The following is a 21,654-nucleotide window of genomic DNA, read 5'->3' as shown; positions in this document are numbered from 1 at the left end:
AGGAGGCCATTCGGCCCATCAAGTCCGTGCCGAATTGAATTCTTTGAAAAAATGACAGAGTAGACAGGGGTATTCTAGTAGATGTAATATGTCTGGATTTTCAAAAGCCTTTTGATAAGGTACTGCATTGTAGATTCATGACTAAGGTCAGAGCATGTGGAGACAGGGGACAATGGATAGCATAAAATCATAGAAGGTTACAGCAAGGAAGGAGGCCATTCGGCCCATCGAGTCCACGCTGGCTTCATACAAGAGCAGTCCAGCTAGTCCCATTCCCCCGCCCTTCCCTCGTGGCCCTGCATGTTTTTTTGTTTCAAGTACTTATCCAGTTCCCTTTTTGAAGGCCATGATTGAATCTGCCTCCACCACCCCCTCGGGCAGTGCATTCCAGATCCTAACCACTCGCTGGGTAAAAAAGTTTTTCCTCATGTCACCTTTGGTTCTTTTGCCAATCACCTTAAATCTGTGTCCTCTGGTTCTTGATCCTTCCACCAATGGGAACAGTTTCTCTCTATCTACTCTGTCTAGACCCTTCATGATTTTGAACACCTCGATCAAATCTCCTCTCAACCTTCTCTGTTCCAAGGAGAACAACCCCAGCTTCTCCAGTCTATCCATGTAATTTAAGTCCCTCGTCCCTGGAATCATTCTGGTAAATCTTTTCTGCACCCTCTCTAAGGCCTTCACATCTTTCCTAAAGTGCGGTGCCCAGAACTGGACACAATACTCCAGTTGTGGTCGAACCATTGTTTTATAAAGATTCAACATAACTTCCTTGCTTTTGTACTCTATGCCTCTATTTATAAAGCCCAGGATCCCGTATGCTTTTTTAACCGTTTTCTCAACCTGCCCTGCCACCTTCAATGATTTGTGCACATATACCCCCAGATCTCTCTGTTCCTGTACCCCTTTTAGAATTGTGCCCTCTAGTTTATATTGCCTCTCCTCGTTCTTCCTACCAAAATGTATCACCTCGCATTTTTCTGTGTTAAATTTCATCTGCCCGTGTTCACCCATTCCACCAGCTTGTCTATATCCTCTTGAACTCTATCACTATCCTCCTCACTTCCCGACCTTTCCAAGTTTTGTGTCGTCCTCAAACTTTGAAATTGTGCCCTGTACACCCAAGTCCAAGTCATTAATATATATCAAGAAAAGCAGTGGCACAAAACAGAAAACAGAGAGTAGGGGTTAAAGGTAGTTACTCAGACTGGGAAAAGGTGGGAGGTGATGTTCCCCAGGGATCGGTGCTGGAACCACTGTTGTTCACCATTTACATCAACGATTTAGACTCTGGAATCGAAGTACAATTTCAAAATTTTCAGACGACACCAAATTTGGGGGTGTAGTTAATACTGAGGAAGACTGTGACAAAATACAGGAAGACATTAATAAACTTGCAGAATGGGCACGTAATTGGCAAATGAATTTCAATATAGATAAGTGTGAGGTGGTGCATTTTGATAGGAAGAATAAGGAGGCCACATACTGCTTGGATAATAGTCTAAAACGGGAGAGAAGGTGCAAAGGGATCTCGGGGTGCAGATACACATCACTAAAAGTAGCGACGCAGATTAATAAGACCATAAAAAAGGCAAATCAAACACTGGGGGTTCATTTCTGGAGGGACAGAATTGAAAAGCAGGGAAGTTATGTTAAACTTGTATAGAATCTTGATTAGACCGCACTTGGAGTACTGTGCACAGTTCTTGGAGAAGGTGCAAAAAAGATTCACAAGGATGATACCAGAACTGAGAGGTTATACCCATCAGGAAAAGCTGAACAGGCTGGGGCTCTTTTCTCTCAGAGAAGACTGAGGGGTGTCCTGATAGAGGTATTTAAGATAATGAAAGGATTTGATAGGGTAAACGTAGAGGAAATATTTCCACTTGTGGGAGAGACCAAAACTAGGGGCCATAAATATAAGATAGTCACTAATAAATCCAATAGGGAATTCAGGAGAAACTTCTTTACCCAGAGAGTGGTGAGAATGTGGAACTCACTACCATAAGGAGTGGTTGAGGTGAATAGTCCAGATGCATTTAAGGTGAAGCCAGAGATACACATAAGGGAGAAAGGAATAGAAGGATATGGTGATAGGGTGAGATGGAGTAGGGAGGGAGGAGGCTCGTGTGGAGCATAAATACCGGCATAGACCAGTCGGGCCGAACGGCCTGTTTCTGTGCTGTAGACTCGATGTAGTGTCAACTGTGGCTCAGTGGGCAGCACTCTCGCCCTCTGTCAGAAGGTTGTCGATCTAAATCCTACTCCAGAGACTCGAGCACATAATTTCTGTCACTTCACTGCAGTATTGAGGGAATGCTGCACTCAGAGGTGCCGTCTTTTGGATGAGATGTTAAACCAAGGCCCCGTCTGCCCCCTCAGGTGGGTGTAAAAGATCCCACGGACGCTTTTTAAAGAGCAGGGGAGTTCTCCCTGATGTCCTGACCAATTGCATCCTGCAATTGGGTGTACAGGGCACAATGTCCTGACCAATTGCATCCTGCAATTGTACAGGGCTTTGGTGAGACCTCACCTGGAGTACTGAGTACAGTTTTGGTCTCCTTATCTAAGGAAGGATATACTTGCCTTAGAGGCAGTGCAACAAAGGTTCACTAGATTAATTCCTGGGATGAGAGGGTTGTCCTATGAGGAGAGATTGAGTAGAATGGGACTATACTCTCTGGAGTTTAGAAGAATGAGAGGTGATCTCATTGAAACATATAAGATTCTGAGGGGGCTTGACAGGGTAGATGCTGAGAGACTGTTTCCCCTGGCTGGAGAGTCTAGAACTAGAGGGCATAGTCTCAGGATAAGGGGTCATAAGAACATAAGAAATTGGAGCAGGAGTAGGCCAATCGGCCCCTCGAGCCTGCTCCGCCATTCAATAAGATCATGGCTGATCTGATCCCAACCACATTTAAGACTGAGATGAGGAGGAATTTCTTCACTCGGAGGGTTGTGACTCTTTGGAATTCTCTACGCCAGAGGGCTGTGGATGCTGAGTCATTGAATATATTCAAGATATGGAGATGCCGGTGATGGACTGGGGTGGACAAATGTAAGGAATCTTACAACACCAGGTTATAGTCCAACAGTTTTATTTGAAAATCACAAGCTTTCGGAGATTACCTCCTTCGTCAGGTGAGTGAGTGAAAGGTTCTAAAATCGCATAGCATATATTAGGCTGGGACAGCATCACACCAATCAAAGGTGTCGTTGGTGTTCAGACAGGTTAGCCACGGAAAACATTACATCCCAGTATACTGAATACACAATGGGTCAGATTACAAAGCCAGAGAGAGAGAGAGACTGTCCAGTTGTATTAAAAACAGATAACTTTTTTTTCCCCTGCTGGTGGGGTAACATGAACCCAAGATCCCGGTTGAGGCCGTCCTCATAGGTGCGGAACTTGGCTATCAATTTCTGCTCGACAATTTTGCGTTGTCGTGTGTCTCGAAGGCCGCCTTGGAAAACGCTTACCCGAAGATCGGTGGCTGAATGTCCTTGACTGCTGAAGTGTTCCTCGACTGGGAGGGAACCCTCCTGTCTGGCGATTGTTGCGCGGTGTCCGTTCATCCGTTGTCGCAGTGTCTGCATGGTCTCGCCAATGAACTATGCTCTGGGGCATCCTTTCCTGCAACGTATGAGGTAGACAACATTGGCCGAGTCACAGGAGTATGAACCATGTACCTGGTGGGTGGTGTCCTCTCGTGTGATGGTGGTATCTGTGTCGATGATCTGGCATGTCTTGCAGAGGTTGCCGTGGCAGGGTTGTGTGGTGTCGTGGACGCTGTTCTCCTGAAAGCTAGGTAATTTGCTGCGAACGATGGTCTGTTTGAGGTTGGGTGGCTGTTTGAAGGCGAGTAGTGGAGGCATGGGGATGGCCTTAGCGAGGTGTTTGTTGTCATCGATGACATGTTGAAGGCTGCGGAGAACATGGCGTAGTTTCTCCGCTCCGGGGAAGTACTGGACAACGAAGGGTACTCTGTTGGTTGCGTCCTGTGTTTGTCTTCTGAGGAGGTCTATACGATTCTTCGCTGTGGCCCGTCGGAACTGTCGATCGACAAGTCGAGCGTCATATCCCGTTCTTACGAGGGCGTCTTTCAGCGTCTGTAGGTGTCCATCGCGTTCCTCCTTGTCTGAGCAGATCCTGTGTATTCGCAGGGCCTGTCCATAGGGGATGGCCTCTTTGACGTGGTTAGGGTGGAAGCTGGAAAAGTGGAGCATCGTGAGGTTGTCCGTGGGCTTGCGGTAGAGTGAGGTGCTGAGGTGCCCGTCTTTGATGGAGATTCGTGTGTCCAAGAAAGAAACTGATTGAGGAGTAGTCCATGGTGAGTTTGATGATGAGATGGAACTTGTTGATGTTATCGTGTAGTCTCTTCAGTGATTCTTCGCCGTGGGTCCATAGGAAGAAAATGTCGTCGATGTATCTGGTGTATAGTGTTGGTTGGAGGTCCTGTGCAGTGAAGAAGTCGTGCTCGAACTTGTGCATGAAAATGTTGGCGTATTGGGGTGCGAATTTGGTCCCCATGGCTGTTCCGTGTGTTTGGGTAAAGAACTGGTTATCGAAGGTGAAGACGTGATCCAGGATGAAGCGGATGAGTTGTAGGATGGCGTCTGGAGATTGGCTGTTGTTGGTGTTGAGTATTGATGCTGTCGCAGCGATGCCATCATCGTGGGGGATACTGGTGTAGAGTGCCGAGACGTCCATCGTGGTGAGAAGTGTTCCTGGTTCAACTGGTCCGTGGGTACTGAGTTTTTGTAGGAAGTCTGTAGTGTCACGACAGAAGCTGGGGGTTCCCTGTACGATGGGTTTCAGGATGCCCTCGACGTATCCAGAGAGGTTCTCGCACAGGGTTCCATTGCCTGATACGATAGGACGTCCGGGTGTGTTGGCTTTGTGTATCTTTAGGAGGCAGTAGAAGTCTCCCACGCGGGGAGTACGTGGGATGAGAGCACGTAGGATGCTTTGAAGGTCTGGATCGAAGGTCTTGATCAGTTTGTTGAGCTGGTGGGTGTGTTCTTTGGTCGGATCTGTGGGTGACCGTCTGTAGTGTTCCTGGTTGTCCAATTGTCGGTATGCTTCTTTGCAATAGTCCGTTCTGTTCTGTATGACGATGGCTCCTCCTTTGTCCGCTGGTTTGATGACAATGTTGCGGTTGGTCTTGAGAGCGTTGATGGCGTTGCGTTGTGCTCGGGTGACATTCTGGACTGTCTTCTGAGTGCGGCTGATGAATCTGGCATTGACGCATTTCCTGACAGCTTGAGCTCTGCCTTTCGGGTCTCTCTCTCGCTGGCTTTGTAATCTGACCCATTGTGTATTCAGTATACTGGGATGTAATGTTTTCCGTGGCTAACCTGTCTGAACACCAACGACACCTTTGATTGGTGTGATCGTCTCCCAGCCTAATATATGCTATGCGATTTTAGAACCCTCACTCACTCACTCACCTGACGAAGGAGGTAAGCTCCGAAAGCTTGTGATTTTCAAATAAAACTGTTGGATTATAACCTGGTGTTGTAAGATTCCTTACATGAATATATTCAAGGCTGAGATCGATAGATACTTGGACTCTAGGGGAATCCAGGGATATGGGGATCGGGCGGGAAAGTGGAGTTGAGGTTGAAGATCAGCCATGATCTTGTTGAATGGCGGAGCAGACTAGAGGGGCCGAATGGCCGACTCCTGCTCCTATTTCTTCTAATATTTATCACTCAACCAACATCACTAAACAACATATTATCTGGTCATGATCGCATTGTTTGTGGGATCTTGCTGTGCGCAAATCAGCTGCTGCATTTCCCACATCACAACAGTGACTACAGTTCAAAAGTACTTCATTGGCTGTAAAGCGCTTTGGGACGTCCTGAGATTGAGAAAGGCGCGATAGAAATGCAAGGTTTTCTTTTGGCCGTTCTTTCTCTCTTAGAACACATGACATATTGCCCGTGTTTGCCGACTCCTGTGTGACCCCCCCCCTCCCGTTTCTAACCCACCCCCATCTCGCTGGGTATACGAAGTGTCTAAACTCTCCACCCCCACCCCCAAACCCCCTCCCCTCCCCCTCACTGGGTCTACGATGTGTCCAAACCCCCTCCCCTCCCCCTCACTGGGTCTACGATGTGTCCAAACCCCCTCCCCCTCCCCCTCACTGGGTATACCATGTGTCCAAACCCCCTCCCCTCCCCCTCACTGGGTCTACGATGTGTCTAAACCCCCTCCCCCTCACTGGGTATACCATGTGTCCAAACCCCCTCCCCTCCCCCTCACTGGGTCTACGATGTGTCCAAACCCCCTCCCCCTCACTGGGTATACCATGTGTCCAAACCCCCTCCCCTCCCCCTCACTGGGTCTACGATGTGTCCAAACCCCCTCCCCCCCCCTCACTGGGTATACGATGTGTCCAAACCCCCTCCCCCTCCCCGGGTATACGATGTGTCCAAACCCCCTCCCCCTCACTGGGTCTACGATGTGTCCAAACCCCCTCCCCCTCACTGGGTATACGATGTGTCCAAACCCCCTCCCCCTCACTGGGTATACGATGTGTCCAAACCCCCTCCCCTCCCCCTCACTGGGTATACGATGTGTCCAAACCCCCTCCCCTCCCCCTCACTGGGTATACGATGTGTCCAAACCCCCTCCCCCTCACTGGGTATACGATGTGTCCAAACCCCCTCCCCCTCACTGGGTATACGATGTGTCCAAACCCCCTCCCCTCCCCCTCACTGGGTATACGATGTGTCCAAACCCCCTCCCCTCCCCCTCACTGGGTATACGATGTGTCCAAACCCCCTCCCCCTCCCCGGGTATACGATGTGTCCAAACCCCCTCCCCCTCACTGGGTATACGATGTGTCCAAACCCCCTCCCCTCCCCCTCACTGGGTATACAATGTGTCCAAACCCCCTCCCCCTCACTGGGTATACGATGTGTCCAAACCCCCTCCCCCTCACTGGGTATACGATGTGTCCAAACCCCCTCCCCTCCCCCTCACTGGGTCTGCGATGTGTCCAAACCCCCTCCCCCTCACTGGGTTTACGATGTGTCCAAACCCCCTCCCCCTCCCCCTCACTGGGTCTGCGATGTGCCCAAACCCCCTCCCCTCCCCCTCACTGGGCATACGATGTGTCCAAACCCCCTCCCCCTCCCCCTCACTGGGTTTACGATGTGTCCAAACCCCCTCCCCCTCCCCCTCACTGGGTCTGCGATGTGCCCAAACCCCCTCCCCCTCCCCCTCCCCCTCACTGGGTCTGCGATGTGCCTAAACCCCCTCCCCCTCCCCCTCACTGGGTCTGCGATGTGCCTAAACCCCCTCCCCCTCCCCCTCACTGGGTCTGCGATGTGCCTAAACCCCCTCCCCCTCACTGGGTCTGCGATGTGCCTAAACCCCCTCCCCCTCCCCCTCACTGGGTATACCATGTGTCCCCGTGGACGTTCCCTTGGTCTCTGACCAGAGTCCTCTGTACTTACAGCATGAGGAATCACGAAAGGTCCAGGAAACACCGGGAGATGGTGGCGTTACTACGGCAACAGCTGGAAAAGGAGGAGGAGGAACTGTGCGTACAGCAGGGAGAGGAGGGAGCCGGAGAGCTGGAGCAGGGAGAGGAAACACTGAGGTATGGGCACACACGGAGGGGACACTGTTAATGTACCGGGGTGGGGGGGCAGGGGTGAGTGAGGTATCTCTGAGCATATGAGGGCAGTGGGACTACCCAGATATTCAGAAGGGCCCAGGGTCACTCGGATTGAGCCGCGCCGTGTCTCGCCGGGCCCTGGGCTTGTTTTCTGGTGGTGGGACACTGCAGCGAGGATTCAGGAACCTGCCACGTGTTGCTGGCCTGCAGCTCCTGCTCACTTCGGACCACTGCCGGGCTTTGTAACCTGCACCGTGGGTTGATGGGGTGTCAATGGGCAGTTGTGCTGACGAATGTTCTTTTACCTGTTCTTTATAGAGTCTCCAAGAAGCAGAAGAGGAAGAAACGACAGCAGAAGGTGAGAGACACTTGGAGGGGCAGAGAGAGCAGGGGTGGGGGGCAGTGTACGTATGGGAAGCCCTGAATTGGCCCTCTTCCCCCCCCTGTTCTGTGTGCTCTCGGTGTCTGACCCATATTCACTTGTGTCGTCTCTCCAGATGTTTGGTGAGTGTTCCCCCGATCTCAGTGCAGCAGGTGAGTCCCAGAGCCCCAGTACCACAGTCAGTCAATCAGAGTCGAAGGACAGCACTGGAGACAAGGAGGAGAGACTGAACGATGGGAGTGAGAATCATCAGGATCGATCCCAGGAATCTGCTTCTCGGACAACGGCAGACGAGCGGGAAGAGTCCTCACCCTCCGCCGATCCGCAGCAGGAGATCCCACTAGAGGGCAGCGGGTCATCAGCAACGCCATCGAGGTGAGCCGCGACTCCCCCGCCCGGATATCCAGAATTGGTCCCTTTAAGCGGAGCCCGGTTATCTGGGGATGGTCCCTTTTAATCAGAGAATGCTGGTCATTGGTTAATTCTCAGACTTCCTTTTTTTTTCAGTACCCCAAAATCTAGAGGAAAGAAAATAAAACCGGAGAGGAAAGGAGCGAAGGAGGCTGGGAGAGAACAACGCGCTCAGGTTAGTGGGGGGACCCGCAGCCAGTGAGGGAGCTGGTCACGGGGCAAGCTGCATCGTGCTCGCAGGTCACCGAGAGGTGGGAACATGGGTGCAGCTTCCAGCACTGGACACAGCCCAGAGACATCCTGGACATAGGACAGTGTGTGTGCGGACTTTAATCTACATAGAGATTGGGCAAACCAAACTAGCACTAATACTGTGGAGGACGAATTCCTGGAATGTACATGAGATGGTTTTCTAGATCAGTACTTTGAGGAACCAACTAGGAAACAGGCTATTTTAGATCTAGTATTGGGCAGTGCGAAAGGGTTCATTAATAATCATTAATAATCTTGTTGTAAAGGAGCCCTTAGGGAAGAGTGACCATAATATGATAGAATCCTTCATTAAGTTTGAAAGTGATGTAGTTCAATCCAAAACCAGGGTCTTAAATCTAAACAAAGGAAACTACGAAGGTATGAGGCGGTTGATTGGGGAACTACATTAAAAGGTATGACGGTAGACAGGCAATGTCTAGCATTTAAAGAATTAATACATAATTTGCAACAAATATATATTCCTTTAAGGCACAAAAACCCAACAGTAAAAGTGGTCCAACCGTGGCTAACAAGAGAAATTAAAGATAGTATTAAATCAAAGGAAGAGGCAGATAAAGTTGCCAGAAAAAGCAGTAAGCCTGAGGATTGGGAGCATTTTAGAATTCAGCAAAGGAGGACCAAGAAAATGATAAAGAGAAAATAGAATATGAGAGTAAACTAGCGAGAAACATAAAAACGGACTGTGAAAGCTTCTCCAGGTATGTAAAAAGGAAAAGACTGGCTAAGGCAAATGTGGGTCCCTTACAGACTGAGAGGGGAGAATTTATAATGGGGAATAAGGAAATGGCAGAGAAATTAAACAAATACTTTGTCTGTCTTCACGAAAGAAGACACAAAAAACCTCCCAGAAATACCAGAGAACCAAGGGTCTGGCGAGAATGAGGAACTGAAAGATATTAGTGAATTATTAGTAAAAAAAATAGTGCCAGAGTAATTAATGGGACTGAAAGTCGATAAATCCCAAGGACCTGATGATCTACATTCCAGGGTTTTGAAAGATGTGCCTACAGAGATAGAGAATGCATTGGTTGTCATCTTCCAGAATTCTATAGATTCTGGAACGGTTCCTGCAGATTGGAGGGTGGCAAATGTAACCCCACTGTTTAAAAAAGGAGGGAGAGAGAAAACAGGGAACTACAGACCTGTTAGCCTGATATCAGTAGTAGGGAAAATGGAATCTATTTTAAAGGATGTGATAAAGGGCACTTAAAAAATAATAATAGGATTTGGCAGAGTCAACATGGATTTATGAAAAGGAAATCATGTTTGACAAACCTATTGAAGTTCTTTGAGGATGTAACTAGTAGAATAGATAAGGGGGAACCAGTGGATGTGGTGTATTTGGATTTTCAGAAGGCTTTCGATAAGGTCCCACAGGAGGTTGGTGAACAAAGTTACAGTACATGGGATTGGGGGTAATATACTGGCATGGATTGAGAATTGGTTAACAGACAGGAAACAGAGAGTAGGAATAAACAGGTCTTTTTCGGGGTGACAGGCAGTGACTAGTGGGGTACCGCAGGGATCAGTGCTTGGGCCCCAGCTATTCACAATATATATCAATGATTTGGGTGAGGGAACTAAATGTAATATTTCCAAGTTTACTGATGACACAGAACTAGGTGGGATTGTGAGTTGTGAGGAGGATGCAAAGAGGCTTCAAGGGGATATAGACAGGCTAAGTGAGTGGGCAAGAACATGGCAGATGGAATATAATGTGGGAAAATGTGAAGTTATCCACTTTGGTAGGAAAAACAGAAATGCAGAGTATTTTTTAAATGGTGAGAGATTGGGAAATGTGAATGTACAAAGGACACCCAGGTCCCTTTGAACATGAGTCACTGAAAGCTGACATGCAGGTGCAGCAAGCAATTAGGAAGGCAAATGGTATGTTGGCTTTTATTACAGGAGGATTTGAGTACAGGAGTAAAGATGTTTTGCTGCAATTATACAGGGCCTTGGTGAGACCACACCTGGAGTATTGTGTACAATTTTGGTCTCCTTACCCAAGAAGAAGGAGGCATATGACATGCATAGGCAGCTGGGATCAAGTGGATCCCTTGAAGAGTATAGTGATTGCCGGAATAGAGTTGAGAGAGAAATCAGGAGGGCAAAAAGGGGACATGAGATTGCTTTGGCAGATAAGGCAAAGGAGAATCCAAAGAGCTTCTACAAATACATAAAAGGCCCTACTCTCTCCCTAGTTACTCTTTTGCCCTTTAAGGATCAACAAGGTCATCTATGTGCGGAACCACAAGAGATGGGTGAGATCCTAAATGAATATTTCACATTGCCTTTGTTTAAGAAGGGCGGCAGGGAAAAGCCTGGGAACTACAGACCAGTGAGCCTGACATCTGTAGTGGGTAAGTTGTTAGAGGGTATTCTGAGAGACAGGATCTACAGGCATTTGGAGAGGCAGGGACTAATTAGGAACAGTCAGCATGGTCTGATTAGGAACAGTACAGTTCTGGTCACCCTATTATAGAAAGGATATTATTAAACTAGAAAGAGTGCAGAAAAGATTTACTAGGATGCTACCGGGACTTGATGGTTTGACTTACAGGGAGAGGTTAGACAGACTGGGACTTTTTTCCCTGGAGAGTAGGAGGTTAAGGGGAGATCTTATAGAAGTCTATAAAATAATGAGGGGCATAGATAAGGTCGATAGTCAAAATCTTTTCCCAAAGGTAGGGGAGTCTATAACGAGGGGGCACAGATTTAAGGTGAGAGGGGAGAGATACAAAAGGGTCCAGAGGGGCAATTTTTTCACTCAAAGGGTGGTGAGTGTCTGGAACGAGCTGCCAGAGGCAGTAGTAGAGGCGGGTACAATTTTGTCTTTTAAAAAGCATTTGGACAGTTACATGGGTAAGATGGGTATCGAGGGATATGGGCCAAGTGCAGGCAATTGGGACTAGCTTAGTGGTATAAACTGGGCGACATGGACATGTTGGGCCGAAGGGCCTGTTTCCATGTTGTAACTTCTATGATTCTATGATTCTATGATAGACGAGGGCTGTGCAGTAGACGTGGTCTACATGGACTTCAGCAAAGCCTTTGACAAGGTACCGCATGGTAGGTTGTTACATAAGGTTAAATCTCACGGGATCCAAGGTGAGGTAGCCAATTGGATACAAAATTGGATTGACGTCAGAAGACAGAGGGTGGTTGTAGAGGGTTGTTTTTCAAACTGGAGGCCTGTGACCAGCGGTGTGCCTCAGGGATCAGTGCTGGGTCCGCTGTTATTTGTTATTTATATTAATGATTTGGATGAGAATTTAGGAGGCATGGTTAGTAAGTTTGCAGATGACACCAAGATTGGTGGCATTGTGGACAGTGAAGAAGGTTATCTAGGATTGCAACGGGATCTTGATAAATTGGGCCAGTGGGCCGATGAATGGCAGATGGAGTTTAATTTAGATAAATGTGAGGTGATGCATTTTGGTAGATCGAATCGGGCCAGGACCTACTCCGTTAATGGTAGGGCGTTGGGGAGAGTTATAGAACAAAGAGATCTCGGAGTACAGGTTCATAGCTCCTTGAAAGTGGAGTCACAGGTGGATAGGGTGGTGAAGAAGGCATTCAGCATGCTTGGTTTCATTGGTCAGAACATTGAATACAGGAGTTGTGGTGTCTTGTTGAAGTTGTACAAGACATTAGTAAGGCCACACTTGGAATACTGTGTACAGTTCTGGTCACCCTATTATAGAAAGGATATTATTAAACTAGATAGAGTGCAGAAAAGATTTACTAGGATGCTACCGGGACTTGATGGTTTGACTTATAGGGAGAGGTTGGATAGACTGGGACTTTTTTCCCTGGAGAGTAGGAGGTTTAGGGGTGACCTTATAGAAGTCTATAAAATAATGAGGGGCATAGATAAGGTAGATAGTCAAAATCTTTTCCCAAAGGTAGGGGAGTCTATAACGAGGGGGCATAGATTTAAGGTGAGAGGGGAGAGATACAAAAGGGTCCAGAGGGGCAATTTTTTCACTCAAAGGGTGGTGAGTGTCTGGAACGAGCTGCCAGAGGCAGTAGTAGAGGCGGGTACAATTTTGTCTTTTAAAAAGCATTTGGACAGTTACATGGGTAAGATGGGTATCGAGGGATATGGGCCAAGTGCAGGCAATTGGGACTAGCTTAGTGGTATAAACTGGGCGACATGGACATGTTGGGCCGAATGGCCTGTTTCCATGTTGTTAACTTCTATGATTCTATGAAAGGATATACTTGCCATAGAGGGAGTGCAGTGAAGGTTCACCAGACTGATTCCTGGGATGGCAGGACTGTTGTATGAGGAGAGATTGGGTCGACTCGGCCCGTATTCTCTAGAGTTTAGAAGAATAAGAGGGGATCTCATTGAAATATATAAAATTCTTACAGGGCTCGACAGGGTAGATGCAGGGAGGATGTTTCCCCTGGCTGAGGAATCTAGAACCAGGGGTCACAGTCTCAGAATGAGGGGTAGGCCATTTCGGACTGAGATGAGGAGAAATTTCTTCACTCAGAGGGCGGTGAATCTTTGGAATTCTCTGCTCCAGAGGGCTGTGGAGGCTCAGTATTGAGTACATTCAAAACAGAGATCGATAGATTTCTAGATACTAAAGGCATCAAGGGATATGGGGATAGTGCAGGAAAATGGGGTTGAGATAGAGGATCAGCCATGATCTGATTGAATGGCGGAGCTGGCTCGAGGGGCCGGATGGCCGACTCCTGCTCCTGTTTCTTATGTTCTTATGATCCAGGACTGTGTGCGTGTGGTCCGGGACACAGTGTGTGTGTGCGGGGTCTATGATCTCTCTCTCTCACCCTCTCCCTGTATAGGTGGAGAGATGAATTTAATGCTGTTATACCTGGTGTATCTGCAGGAAGCTGCCCTTCGCTGTGTGACCTGTGACTCTCGTTTCCCGTCGAGGAACAAGCTGTTTGAACACCTGACGATGACTGGACACGCGAGAGCTGTCGAGGACCCTGCAGGAACTGAGAGCCGGAGCAGCCGGAGTAAACAGGGCAAACGGAGGAACCGATAGGACAGTGGCAGTGCCAGTGCCAGTGTCTTCTGGCTCTCTTTTTTCCCCCCCCACGGCCCGGGGCCACTCTGATCAGCTCGAGGACAGAGCATGAGGAGCAGGGTGAAGGGAGGGACTCCCTGTCTCTCTCTGATCCCCCTCTAACCCTGCTGATGGTACGAGCTGTCCTCAGGGGCACTTGCTGCTTGCATTGCGTTTATTTATAAAATTCGTTTTCTATTCTGGTCCCGGTGGACGATTTGTGTTTTATTGTCAATCCCAGGTGGCTCCAGTCCAGGGACTCCTACTGGCTCTGTCGTTACAACATACCTCATGATTTAATCATTCCCACGATGGCCATTCATTGACATTAAATGATAACAGACACCACTTTAAACATTCAGCCTCCTGTACTGGCCAAAAACAATAACTGTTATCCATTAGCAGGGCTATGGGGAAAGAGCAGGGGAGTGGGACTAAACTCTTTCAAAGAGCCGGCACAGGCACGATGGGCCGAATGCCCTCCATTCTATGAATGCCAGAACAAACAAACAAGAAAGTAAATAACACGGGGTTAACTTTCAGTGAGCTGTGGCTGAACCCTGTCGGTGTGGAGTTAGTTTGTGGTAAGCATTAACTGCATTTTAAACAAAGCTACAGGTCAGATTGGAGCTGGAAGCAACTGGGCGAAAGGTTGCGATGCACGAGGAGGCTTCTTTATACTAACAGTGCTACACCCTGTTATATCGACCATCGCATATCACATCCACACCATCAACACTACAAACAGAGGGGACTGCACTGCCATTTCAAACTGATGAGCACTGAGAACCAATAGTGAAAGTCTCACTGTCCCTGATTCTGATGAAGGTCGTATTCAGGCCCCAAGCTAACAGTTGGAAAGCACCCTGTGCGGACTTAACCCCTTACATGCTGAATCCAGCTTTACAGAAATATTACAAGTTTAAAAAAAAATCCAGAACAGGCAAAATGCTACAGGTATTCTAAATGGACCAAATCCAGATACTGGGCTGTTTTTGTTTGGCTGTCTGGATAACCAGATCAGCCTCATGTCGTTTAACCTAATTATCTGTTACAGAACAACCTTAACAGACTGTCCACATGGCACTGTGTAGCACAGTCTGCTGCTGTGGATCAGCAGACTGTGGGCAGTGCTGTGGTTGTGTGACTGGACTAGTAATCCCAGGCAGTTTGGGAGTTTAACTTCAGTTTAAGTATCAGTTAAAAGTGACCATGAAGCTGTCAGATTGTCGCAAAAACCCAACTGGTTCACGCCTGTCCTTCAGGGAAGGAAGCCTGCTGTCCTTACCCGGTCTGGGCTACATGGCACTCCAGTCCCACACCAACAAGATTGACTCTGAAGTGGCCCAGCAAACCCCTCAGTTGTAGCAAATCTCTAGAAAGACGACTGGTTCAAAAAGGAGGCCCAGCGCCACCTTCTCAGGGTAACTAGGGATGGGCAATAAATTCCAGCCATGCCAGCGACGCCCACGTCCCCAGAATGAAGTTAATATAACCATTAAAGCTGGCTCCTCAGTTCCTGATCCTGCTGTGGGGCTGGACTGTCAACACAAACAGGTATGGAAATTGATCTCCAGCTTCTCCCATGTACTGTGCGGGGCTCGCGCGCCGTTGTCCGGGGCAGTGTTTGTTCACAGCGCAGGAAAACTAGAGAAAAGGAAGTGAAGTATCTGGAGGGAGAGGGTCAAACCACAATTTTAAAAATGGACCCATGTGCAGGCTGATATAGACAGTCAAAACAAACAGGACCCACTCCGTAACTGGGAAAGAACAAGTAACCTTTATTAGTCTCAATTACAGAAGTGTTTGATTTTGATTTCACACCTGTGCGGAGATTATATTGTTGCTGTATCAGGGATTGGAATCGTCTGCATGTTCCTGATCACCTTACTCAGGGTCTGCAGGAGGACACAGGTCAAAGGCAGAGTTCAACGTAAGAATAGCAGAGAGAGATGCACCCTAAGCAGAGAGAGATGCACCCTAAGCAGAGACTTTAAATGGAGGCAGGGGGCACTTGGTGTGTAGATTCATGGAGAGTGCAGAGAGGTAAAGCCATTAAAAGGGAAACATTTTCCTTGCAGTAATCATGGGGGACTTTAACCTTCATATCGACTGGGCAAATCAAATTGGCAAAGGTAGTCTGGAGGACGAGTTCATGGAATGTATTCGAGACAGTTTCCTAGAACAATATGTCATGGAACCAACCAGGGAACAGGCTATTTTAGATCTTGTATTGTGTAATGAGACAGGGTTAATTAGTAATCTCACAGTGGATTATACTGTGATTATTAATAGTCATCATATGATAGAATTTCACATTGCGTTTGAGAGTGACGTATTTCAGGCCAAAATTAACGTCTTAAACTTAAATAAAGCCAATTACATAGGGTATGAGGGGTGAGTTGGCTACGGTAGATTGGGAAATTAGATTAAAAGGTATGTCAGTAGATAAGCAATGGCGAACATTTAAAGAAATATTTCAGAATATACATTCCATTGAGAAATAAAAACTCCACGGGAAAAGTGATCCATCCGTGGCTAACTAAAGAAGTTAAAGATAGTGTAAGATTAAAAGAAGAGGCTTATAACGTTGTGAAGAACAGTAATAAGTCTGAGGATTGGGAGAGTTTTAGAAACCAGGAAAGGATAGAAATCATAGAAAGGTTATAGTACAGAAAAAGGCCATTTGGCCCATCGAGTCCTCACCGGCTCTATATAAGAGCAATCCAGCTAGTCCCACTCCCCTGCCCTATCCTCGTATCCCTGCAAATTTTTCCTTTCAAGTACTTATCCAGTTCCCTTTTGAAGGCCATGATTGAATCTGCCTCCACCATCCCCTCGGGCAGTGCATTCCAGATCCTAACCACTCGCTGGGTAAAAAGTTTTTCCTCATCTCACCTTTGGTTCTTTTGCCAATCACCTTAAATCTGTGTCCTCTGGTTCTCGACCCTTCCACCAATGGGAACAGTTTCTCTCTATCTACTCTGTCTGGACCCTTCATGATTTTGAACACCTCGATCAAATCTCCTCTCAACCGTCTCTGTTCCAAGGAGAACAACCCCAGCTTCTCCAGTCTATCCACGTAACTAAAGTCCCTCATCCCTGGAATCATTCTAGTAAATCTCTTCTGCACCCACTCTAAGGCCTTCACATCTTTCCTAAAGTGCGGTGCCCAGAACTGGACACAATACTCCAGTTGTGGGCGAACCAGTGTTTTATAAAGGTTCATCATGACTTCCATACTTTTGTACTCTATTTATAAAGCCCAGGATCCCGATGAGCAGGATGACCAAAAGAGAAAATAGAATGAGAATAAACTAACAAGAAATATAAAAATGGAGTTAAATATTCAGGGTTATTTCGGAAGGATAGGAAAAAAGGTCAAGGTGGTGGGGTAGCTCTGTTAATAAAGGATGAAATTGGTATAATAGTGAGAAATGATCTTGGCTCAGAAGATCAAGATGTCGAATCAATTTGGGTGGAGGTAAGAAATCACTGGCCCCCTAACAGTAGCGACACTGTAGGGCAAAATATAAATCAGGAAATAAGGGGGGGGGCTTGTAAAAAAGGTAATGCAATAATCATGGGCGATTTTAACTTTCACATAGATTGGACAAATCAAATTGGCAAAAATAGCCCTGAGGAGGAGTTCATAGAGTGTATTAGGGACTGTTTCTTAGACCAATACGTCGGGGAACCAACCAGGGAACAGGCCATTCTGGATCTGGTAATGGGTAACGAAACAGGATTAATTAATGATCTCAAAGTAAAGGATCCCTTGGGAAGCAGTGATCATAACATGATGAATTTCACATCCAGTTTGAGAGCGAGGATCTTGGGTCTGAAACTACTGTATTAAACTTAAATAAGGGCAATTATAAAGGAATGAGGGTGGAATTGGCTAAAGTGGACTGGGTAAACAGATTAGATGGTATGATGGTGGATAAGCAGTGGCAAACAGTTAAAAATATATTTTATGACTTGCAACAAAAATATATCCCTGTGAGGAGGAAAGACTCCACAAAAAGGGTGAACCAACCATGGCTAACTAAGGAAGTCAAGGATGGTATCAGGTTAAAAGAAAAAGCATACAACATGGCAAAGATTACTGGTAAGCCCAAAGATTGGGAAAACTTTAAAAACCAGCAAAGGATGACTAAAAGAATAATAAAGAGGGAGAAAATAAATGATGAGAGTAAACTAGCAAGAAATATAAAAACTGACAGTAAAAGCTTCTACAAGTATATAAAAAGGAAGAGGGCAGCTAAAGTAAACATTGATCCCTTCGAGGATGAGACTGGGGAAATAATAATGGAAAACAAGGAAATGGCAGAGGAATTGAACAGATATTTTGTATCTTCACAGTAGAAGACACTAATAATATACCAATAATAGTAGAAAATCAAAGGGCAAAGGGGAGGGAGGAACTAAAAACAATCACTATCACGAGAGAAAAAGTACTCGGTAAACTAATGGGTCTAAAGGCTGACAAGTCTCCTGGACTTGATGGCTTGCATCAGAGGGTCTTAAAGGAAGTGGCTACAGAGATAGTGGATGCATTGGTTGTAATCTTCCAGAATTCACTAGATTCTGGAAAGGTCCCAGCAGATTGGAAAACAGCAAACTTAACACCCGTATTCAAGAAGGGAGTGAGACAGAAAGCAGGTAACTATAGATCAGTTAGCCTAACATCTGTCATTGGGAAAATGCTAGAATCCATTATTAAGGAAGTAGTAGCAGGACATTTGGAGACTCATAATACAATCAAGGAGAGTCAACATGGTTTTATGAAGGGGAAACCATGTCTGACAAATTTATTAGAGTTCTTTGAGGAAGTAACGGGCAGGGTGGATAAAGGGGAACCAATGGATGCCGTATATTTGGATTTCCAAAAGGCATTCGATAAGGTGCCACATAAAAGATTATTGCACAAGATAAGAGCTCATGGTGTTGAGGGTAATGTACTGGCATGGATAGAGGATTGGCTAACTAACAGAAAACAAAGAGTCGGGATAAAAGGGTCATTTTCAGGTTGGCAGGCTGTAACTAGTGCTTGGGCCTCAGCTATTTACAATCTATATTAATGATTTAGATGAAGGGACCGAGTGTGATGTATCCAAGTTTGCTGACAATACAAAACTAGGTGGGAAAGTAAGCTGTGAGGAGGACACGGAGTCTGCAAAGGGATATAGACAGGTTAAGTGAGTGGGCAAGAAGGTGGCAGATGGAGTATAATGTGGGGAAATGTGAGGTTATTCACTGGTAGGAAGAATAGAAAAACAAAATATTTTTAAAATGGTGAGAAACTATTAAATGTTGGTGTTCAGAGGGATCTAGGTGTCCTCGTACAAGAAACACAGAAAGTTAACAGGCAGGTACAGCAATTAGAAAAGCAAATGGTATATTAGCCTTTATTGCAAGGGAGTTGGAGTACAAGAGTAAGGAAGTCTTACTACAATTGTACAGAGGGATGGCAGCATCTACCCTGTCAAGCTCAGAGAGGTTGTTTCCCCTGGCTGGAGAGTCTGGAACTAGGGGGCATAGTTGCAGGATAAGGAGTCGGCCAATTTGGACTGAGATGAGGAGGAATTTCTTCACTCAGAGGGTTGTGAATCTTTGGAATTCTCTACCCCAGAGGGCTGTGGATGCTGAGTCATTGAGTATATTCAAGGCTGAGATCGATAGATTTTTGGACTCCAGGGGAATCAAGGGATATGGGGATCGGGCGGGAAAGTGGAGTTGAGGTAGAAGATCAGCCATGATCTGATAGAATGGCGGAGCAGACTCGAGGGGCCGAATGGCCGACTCCTGCTCCTATTTCTTATGTTCTTGATCTTATAGAATCATAGAATCATAGAAGTTACAACATGGAAACAGGCCCTTCGGCCCAACATGTCCATGTCGCCCAGTTTATACCACTAATCTAGTCCCAATTGCCTGCACTTGGCCCATATCCCTCTATACCCATCTTACCCATGTAACTGTCCAAATGCTTTTTAAAAGACAAAATTGTACCCGCCTCTACTACTGCCTCTGGCAGCTCGTTCCAGACACTCACCACCCTTTGAGTGAAAAAATTGCCCCTCTGGACCCTTTTGTATCTCTCCCCTCTCACCTTAAATCTATGCCCCCTCGTTATAGACTCCCCTACCTTTGGGAAAAGATTTTGACTATCGACCTTATCTATGCCCCTCATTATTTTATAGACTTCGATAAGATCACCCCTTAACCTCCTGCTCTCCAGGGAAAAAAGTCCCAGTCTCTCTAACCTCTCCCTGTAAGTCAAACCATCAAGTCCCGGTAGCATCCTAGTAAATCTTTTCTGCACTCTTTCTAGTTTAATAATATCCTTTCTATAATAGGGTGACCAGAACTGTACACAGTACTCCAAGTGTGGCCTCACCAATGCCCTGTACAACTTCAACAAGACATCCCAACTCCTGCATTCAATGTTCTGACCAATGAAACCAAGCATGCTGAATGCCTTCTTCACCACCCTATCCACCTGTGACTCCACTTTCAAGGAGCTATGAATCTGTACTCCCAGATCTCTTTGTTCTATAACTCTCCCCAACGCCCTACCATTAACGGAGTAGGTCCTGGCCCGATTCGATCTACCAAAATGCATCACCTCACATTTATCTAAATTAAACTCCATCTGCCATTCATCGGCCCACTGGCCCAATTTATCAAGATCCCGTTGCAATCCTAGATAACCTTCTTCACTGTCCACAATGCCACCAATCTTGGTGTCATCTGCAAACTTACTAACCATGCCTCCTAAATTCTCATCCAAATCATTAATATAAATAACAAATAACAGCGGACCCAGCACCGATCCCTGAGGCACACCGCTGGACACAGGCATCCAGTTTGAAAAACAACCCTCTACAACCACCCTCTGTCTTCTGACGTCAATCCAATTTTGTATCCAATTGGCTACCTCACCTTGGATCCCATGAGATTTAACCTTATGTAACAACCTACCATGCGGTACCTTGTCAAATGCTTTGCTAAAGTCCATGTAGACCACGTCTACTGCACAGCCCTCATCTATCTTCTTGGTTACCCCTTCAAAAAACTCAATCAAATTCGTGAGACATGATTTTCCTCTCACAAAACCATGCTGACTGTTCCTAATTAGTCCCTGCCTCTCCAAATGCCTGTAGATCCTGTCCCTCAGAATACCCTCTAACAACTTACCCACTACAGATGTCAGGCTCACTGGTCTGTAATTCCCAGGCTTTTCCTTGCCGCCCTTCTTAAACAAAGGCACAACATTTGCTACCCTCCAATCTTCAGGCACCTCACCTGTAGCGGTGGATGATTCAAATATCTCTGCTAGGGGACCCGCAATTTCCTCCCTAACCTCCCATAACGTCCTGGGATACATTTCATCAGGTCCCGGAGATTTATCTACCTTGATGCGCGTTAAGACTTCCAGCACCTCCCTCTCTGTAATATGTACACTCCTCAAGACATCACTATTTATTTCCCCAAGTTCCCTAACATCCATCCCTTGTATTTAAAGGCACAGAACGCTGGCAAGGAGGGAGTGTTTGACTCGCTAGCCTGCAGTTGCAGGTTTGTGTACAGTTTAGGCATCCTGTAACAACACCAACTTGCATTTATTCAACACCTTTAATGTAGTAAAATGTCCACAAAGGTGCTTCACAGGAGCTATTATCAGACAAATTTGACATCAAGCCACATAAGGAGTTATTAGGACAGGTGACAAGAGGTAGGTTTTAAGGAGCGTGTTAAAGGAGGAGAGAGAGGTGGAGAGGTTTAGGGAGGGAATTCCAGAGCTTAGGTTCTAGGCAGCTGAAGGCACGGCCGCCAATGGTGGAGCGATTAAAATCGGGAATGCACAAGAGGCAAGAATTGGAGGAGCGCAGAGATC

At 46.6% G+C, this 21,654-nt stretch overlaps 1 protein-coding gene across 1 annotated transcript; it reads left to right on the top strand.

Moving 5' to 3' along the window:
• The first annotated feature begins 7,476 nt into the window (after positions 1–7,476).
• Positions 7,477–13,954, top strand: dnajc21 (DnaJ heat shock protein family (Hsp40) member C21). The gene is made up of 5 exons (XM_067979799.1): positions 7,477–7,619; positions 7,956–7,995; positions 8,135–8,394; positions 8,527–8,605; positions 13,569–13,954. The coding sequence occupies exons 1-5, from the start codon at positions 7,477–7,479 to the stop codon at positions 13,728–13,730; spliced, it is 684 nt and encodes a 227-aa protein (XP_067835900.1). The 3' UTR covers positions 13,731–13,954.
• The last annotated feature ends 7,700 nt before the right edge of the window (positions 13,955–21,654 follow it).

Source organism: Heptranchias perlo, unplaced genomic scaffold (genome assembly GCF_035084215.1).
Source record: "Heptranchias perlo isolate sHepPer1 unplaced genomic scaffold, sHepPer1.hap1 HAP1_SCAFFOLD_510, whole genome shotgun sequence".
NCBI classification, from domain to species: domain Eukaryota; kingdom Metazoa; phylum Chordata; class Chondrichthyes; order Hexanchiformes; family Hexanchidae; genus Heptranchias; species Heptranchias perlo.
This window is presented reverse-complemented; position numbering and strand designations above follow the sequence as displayed.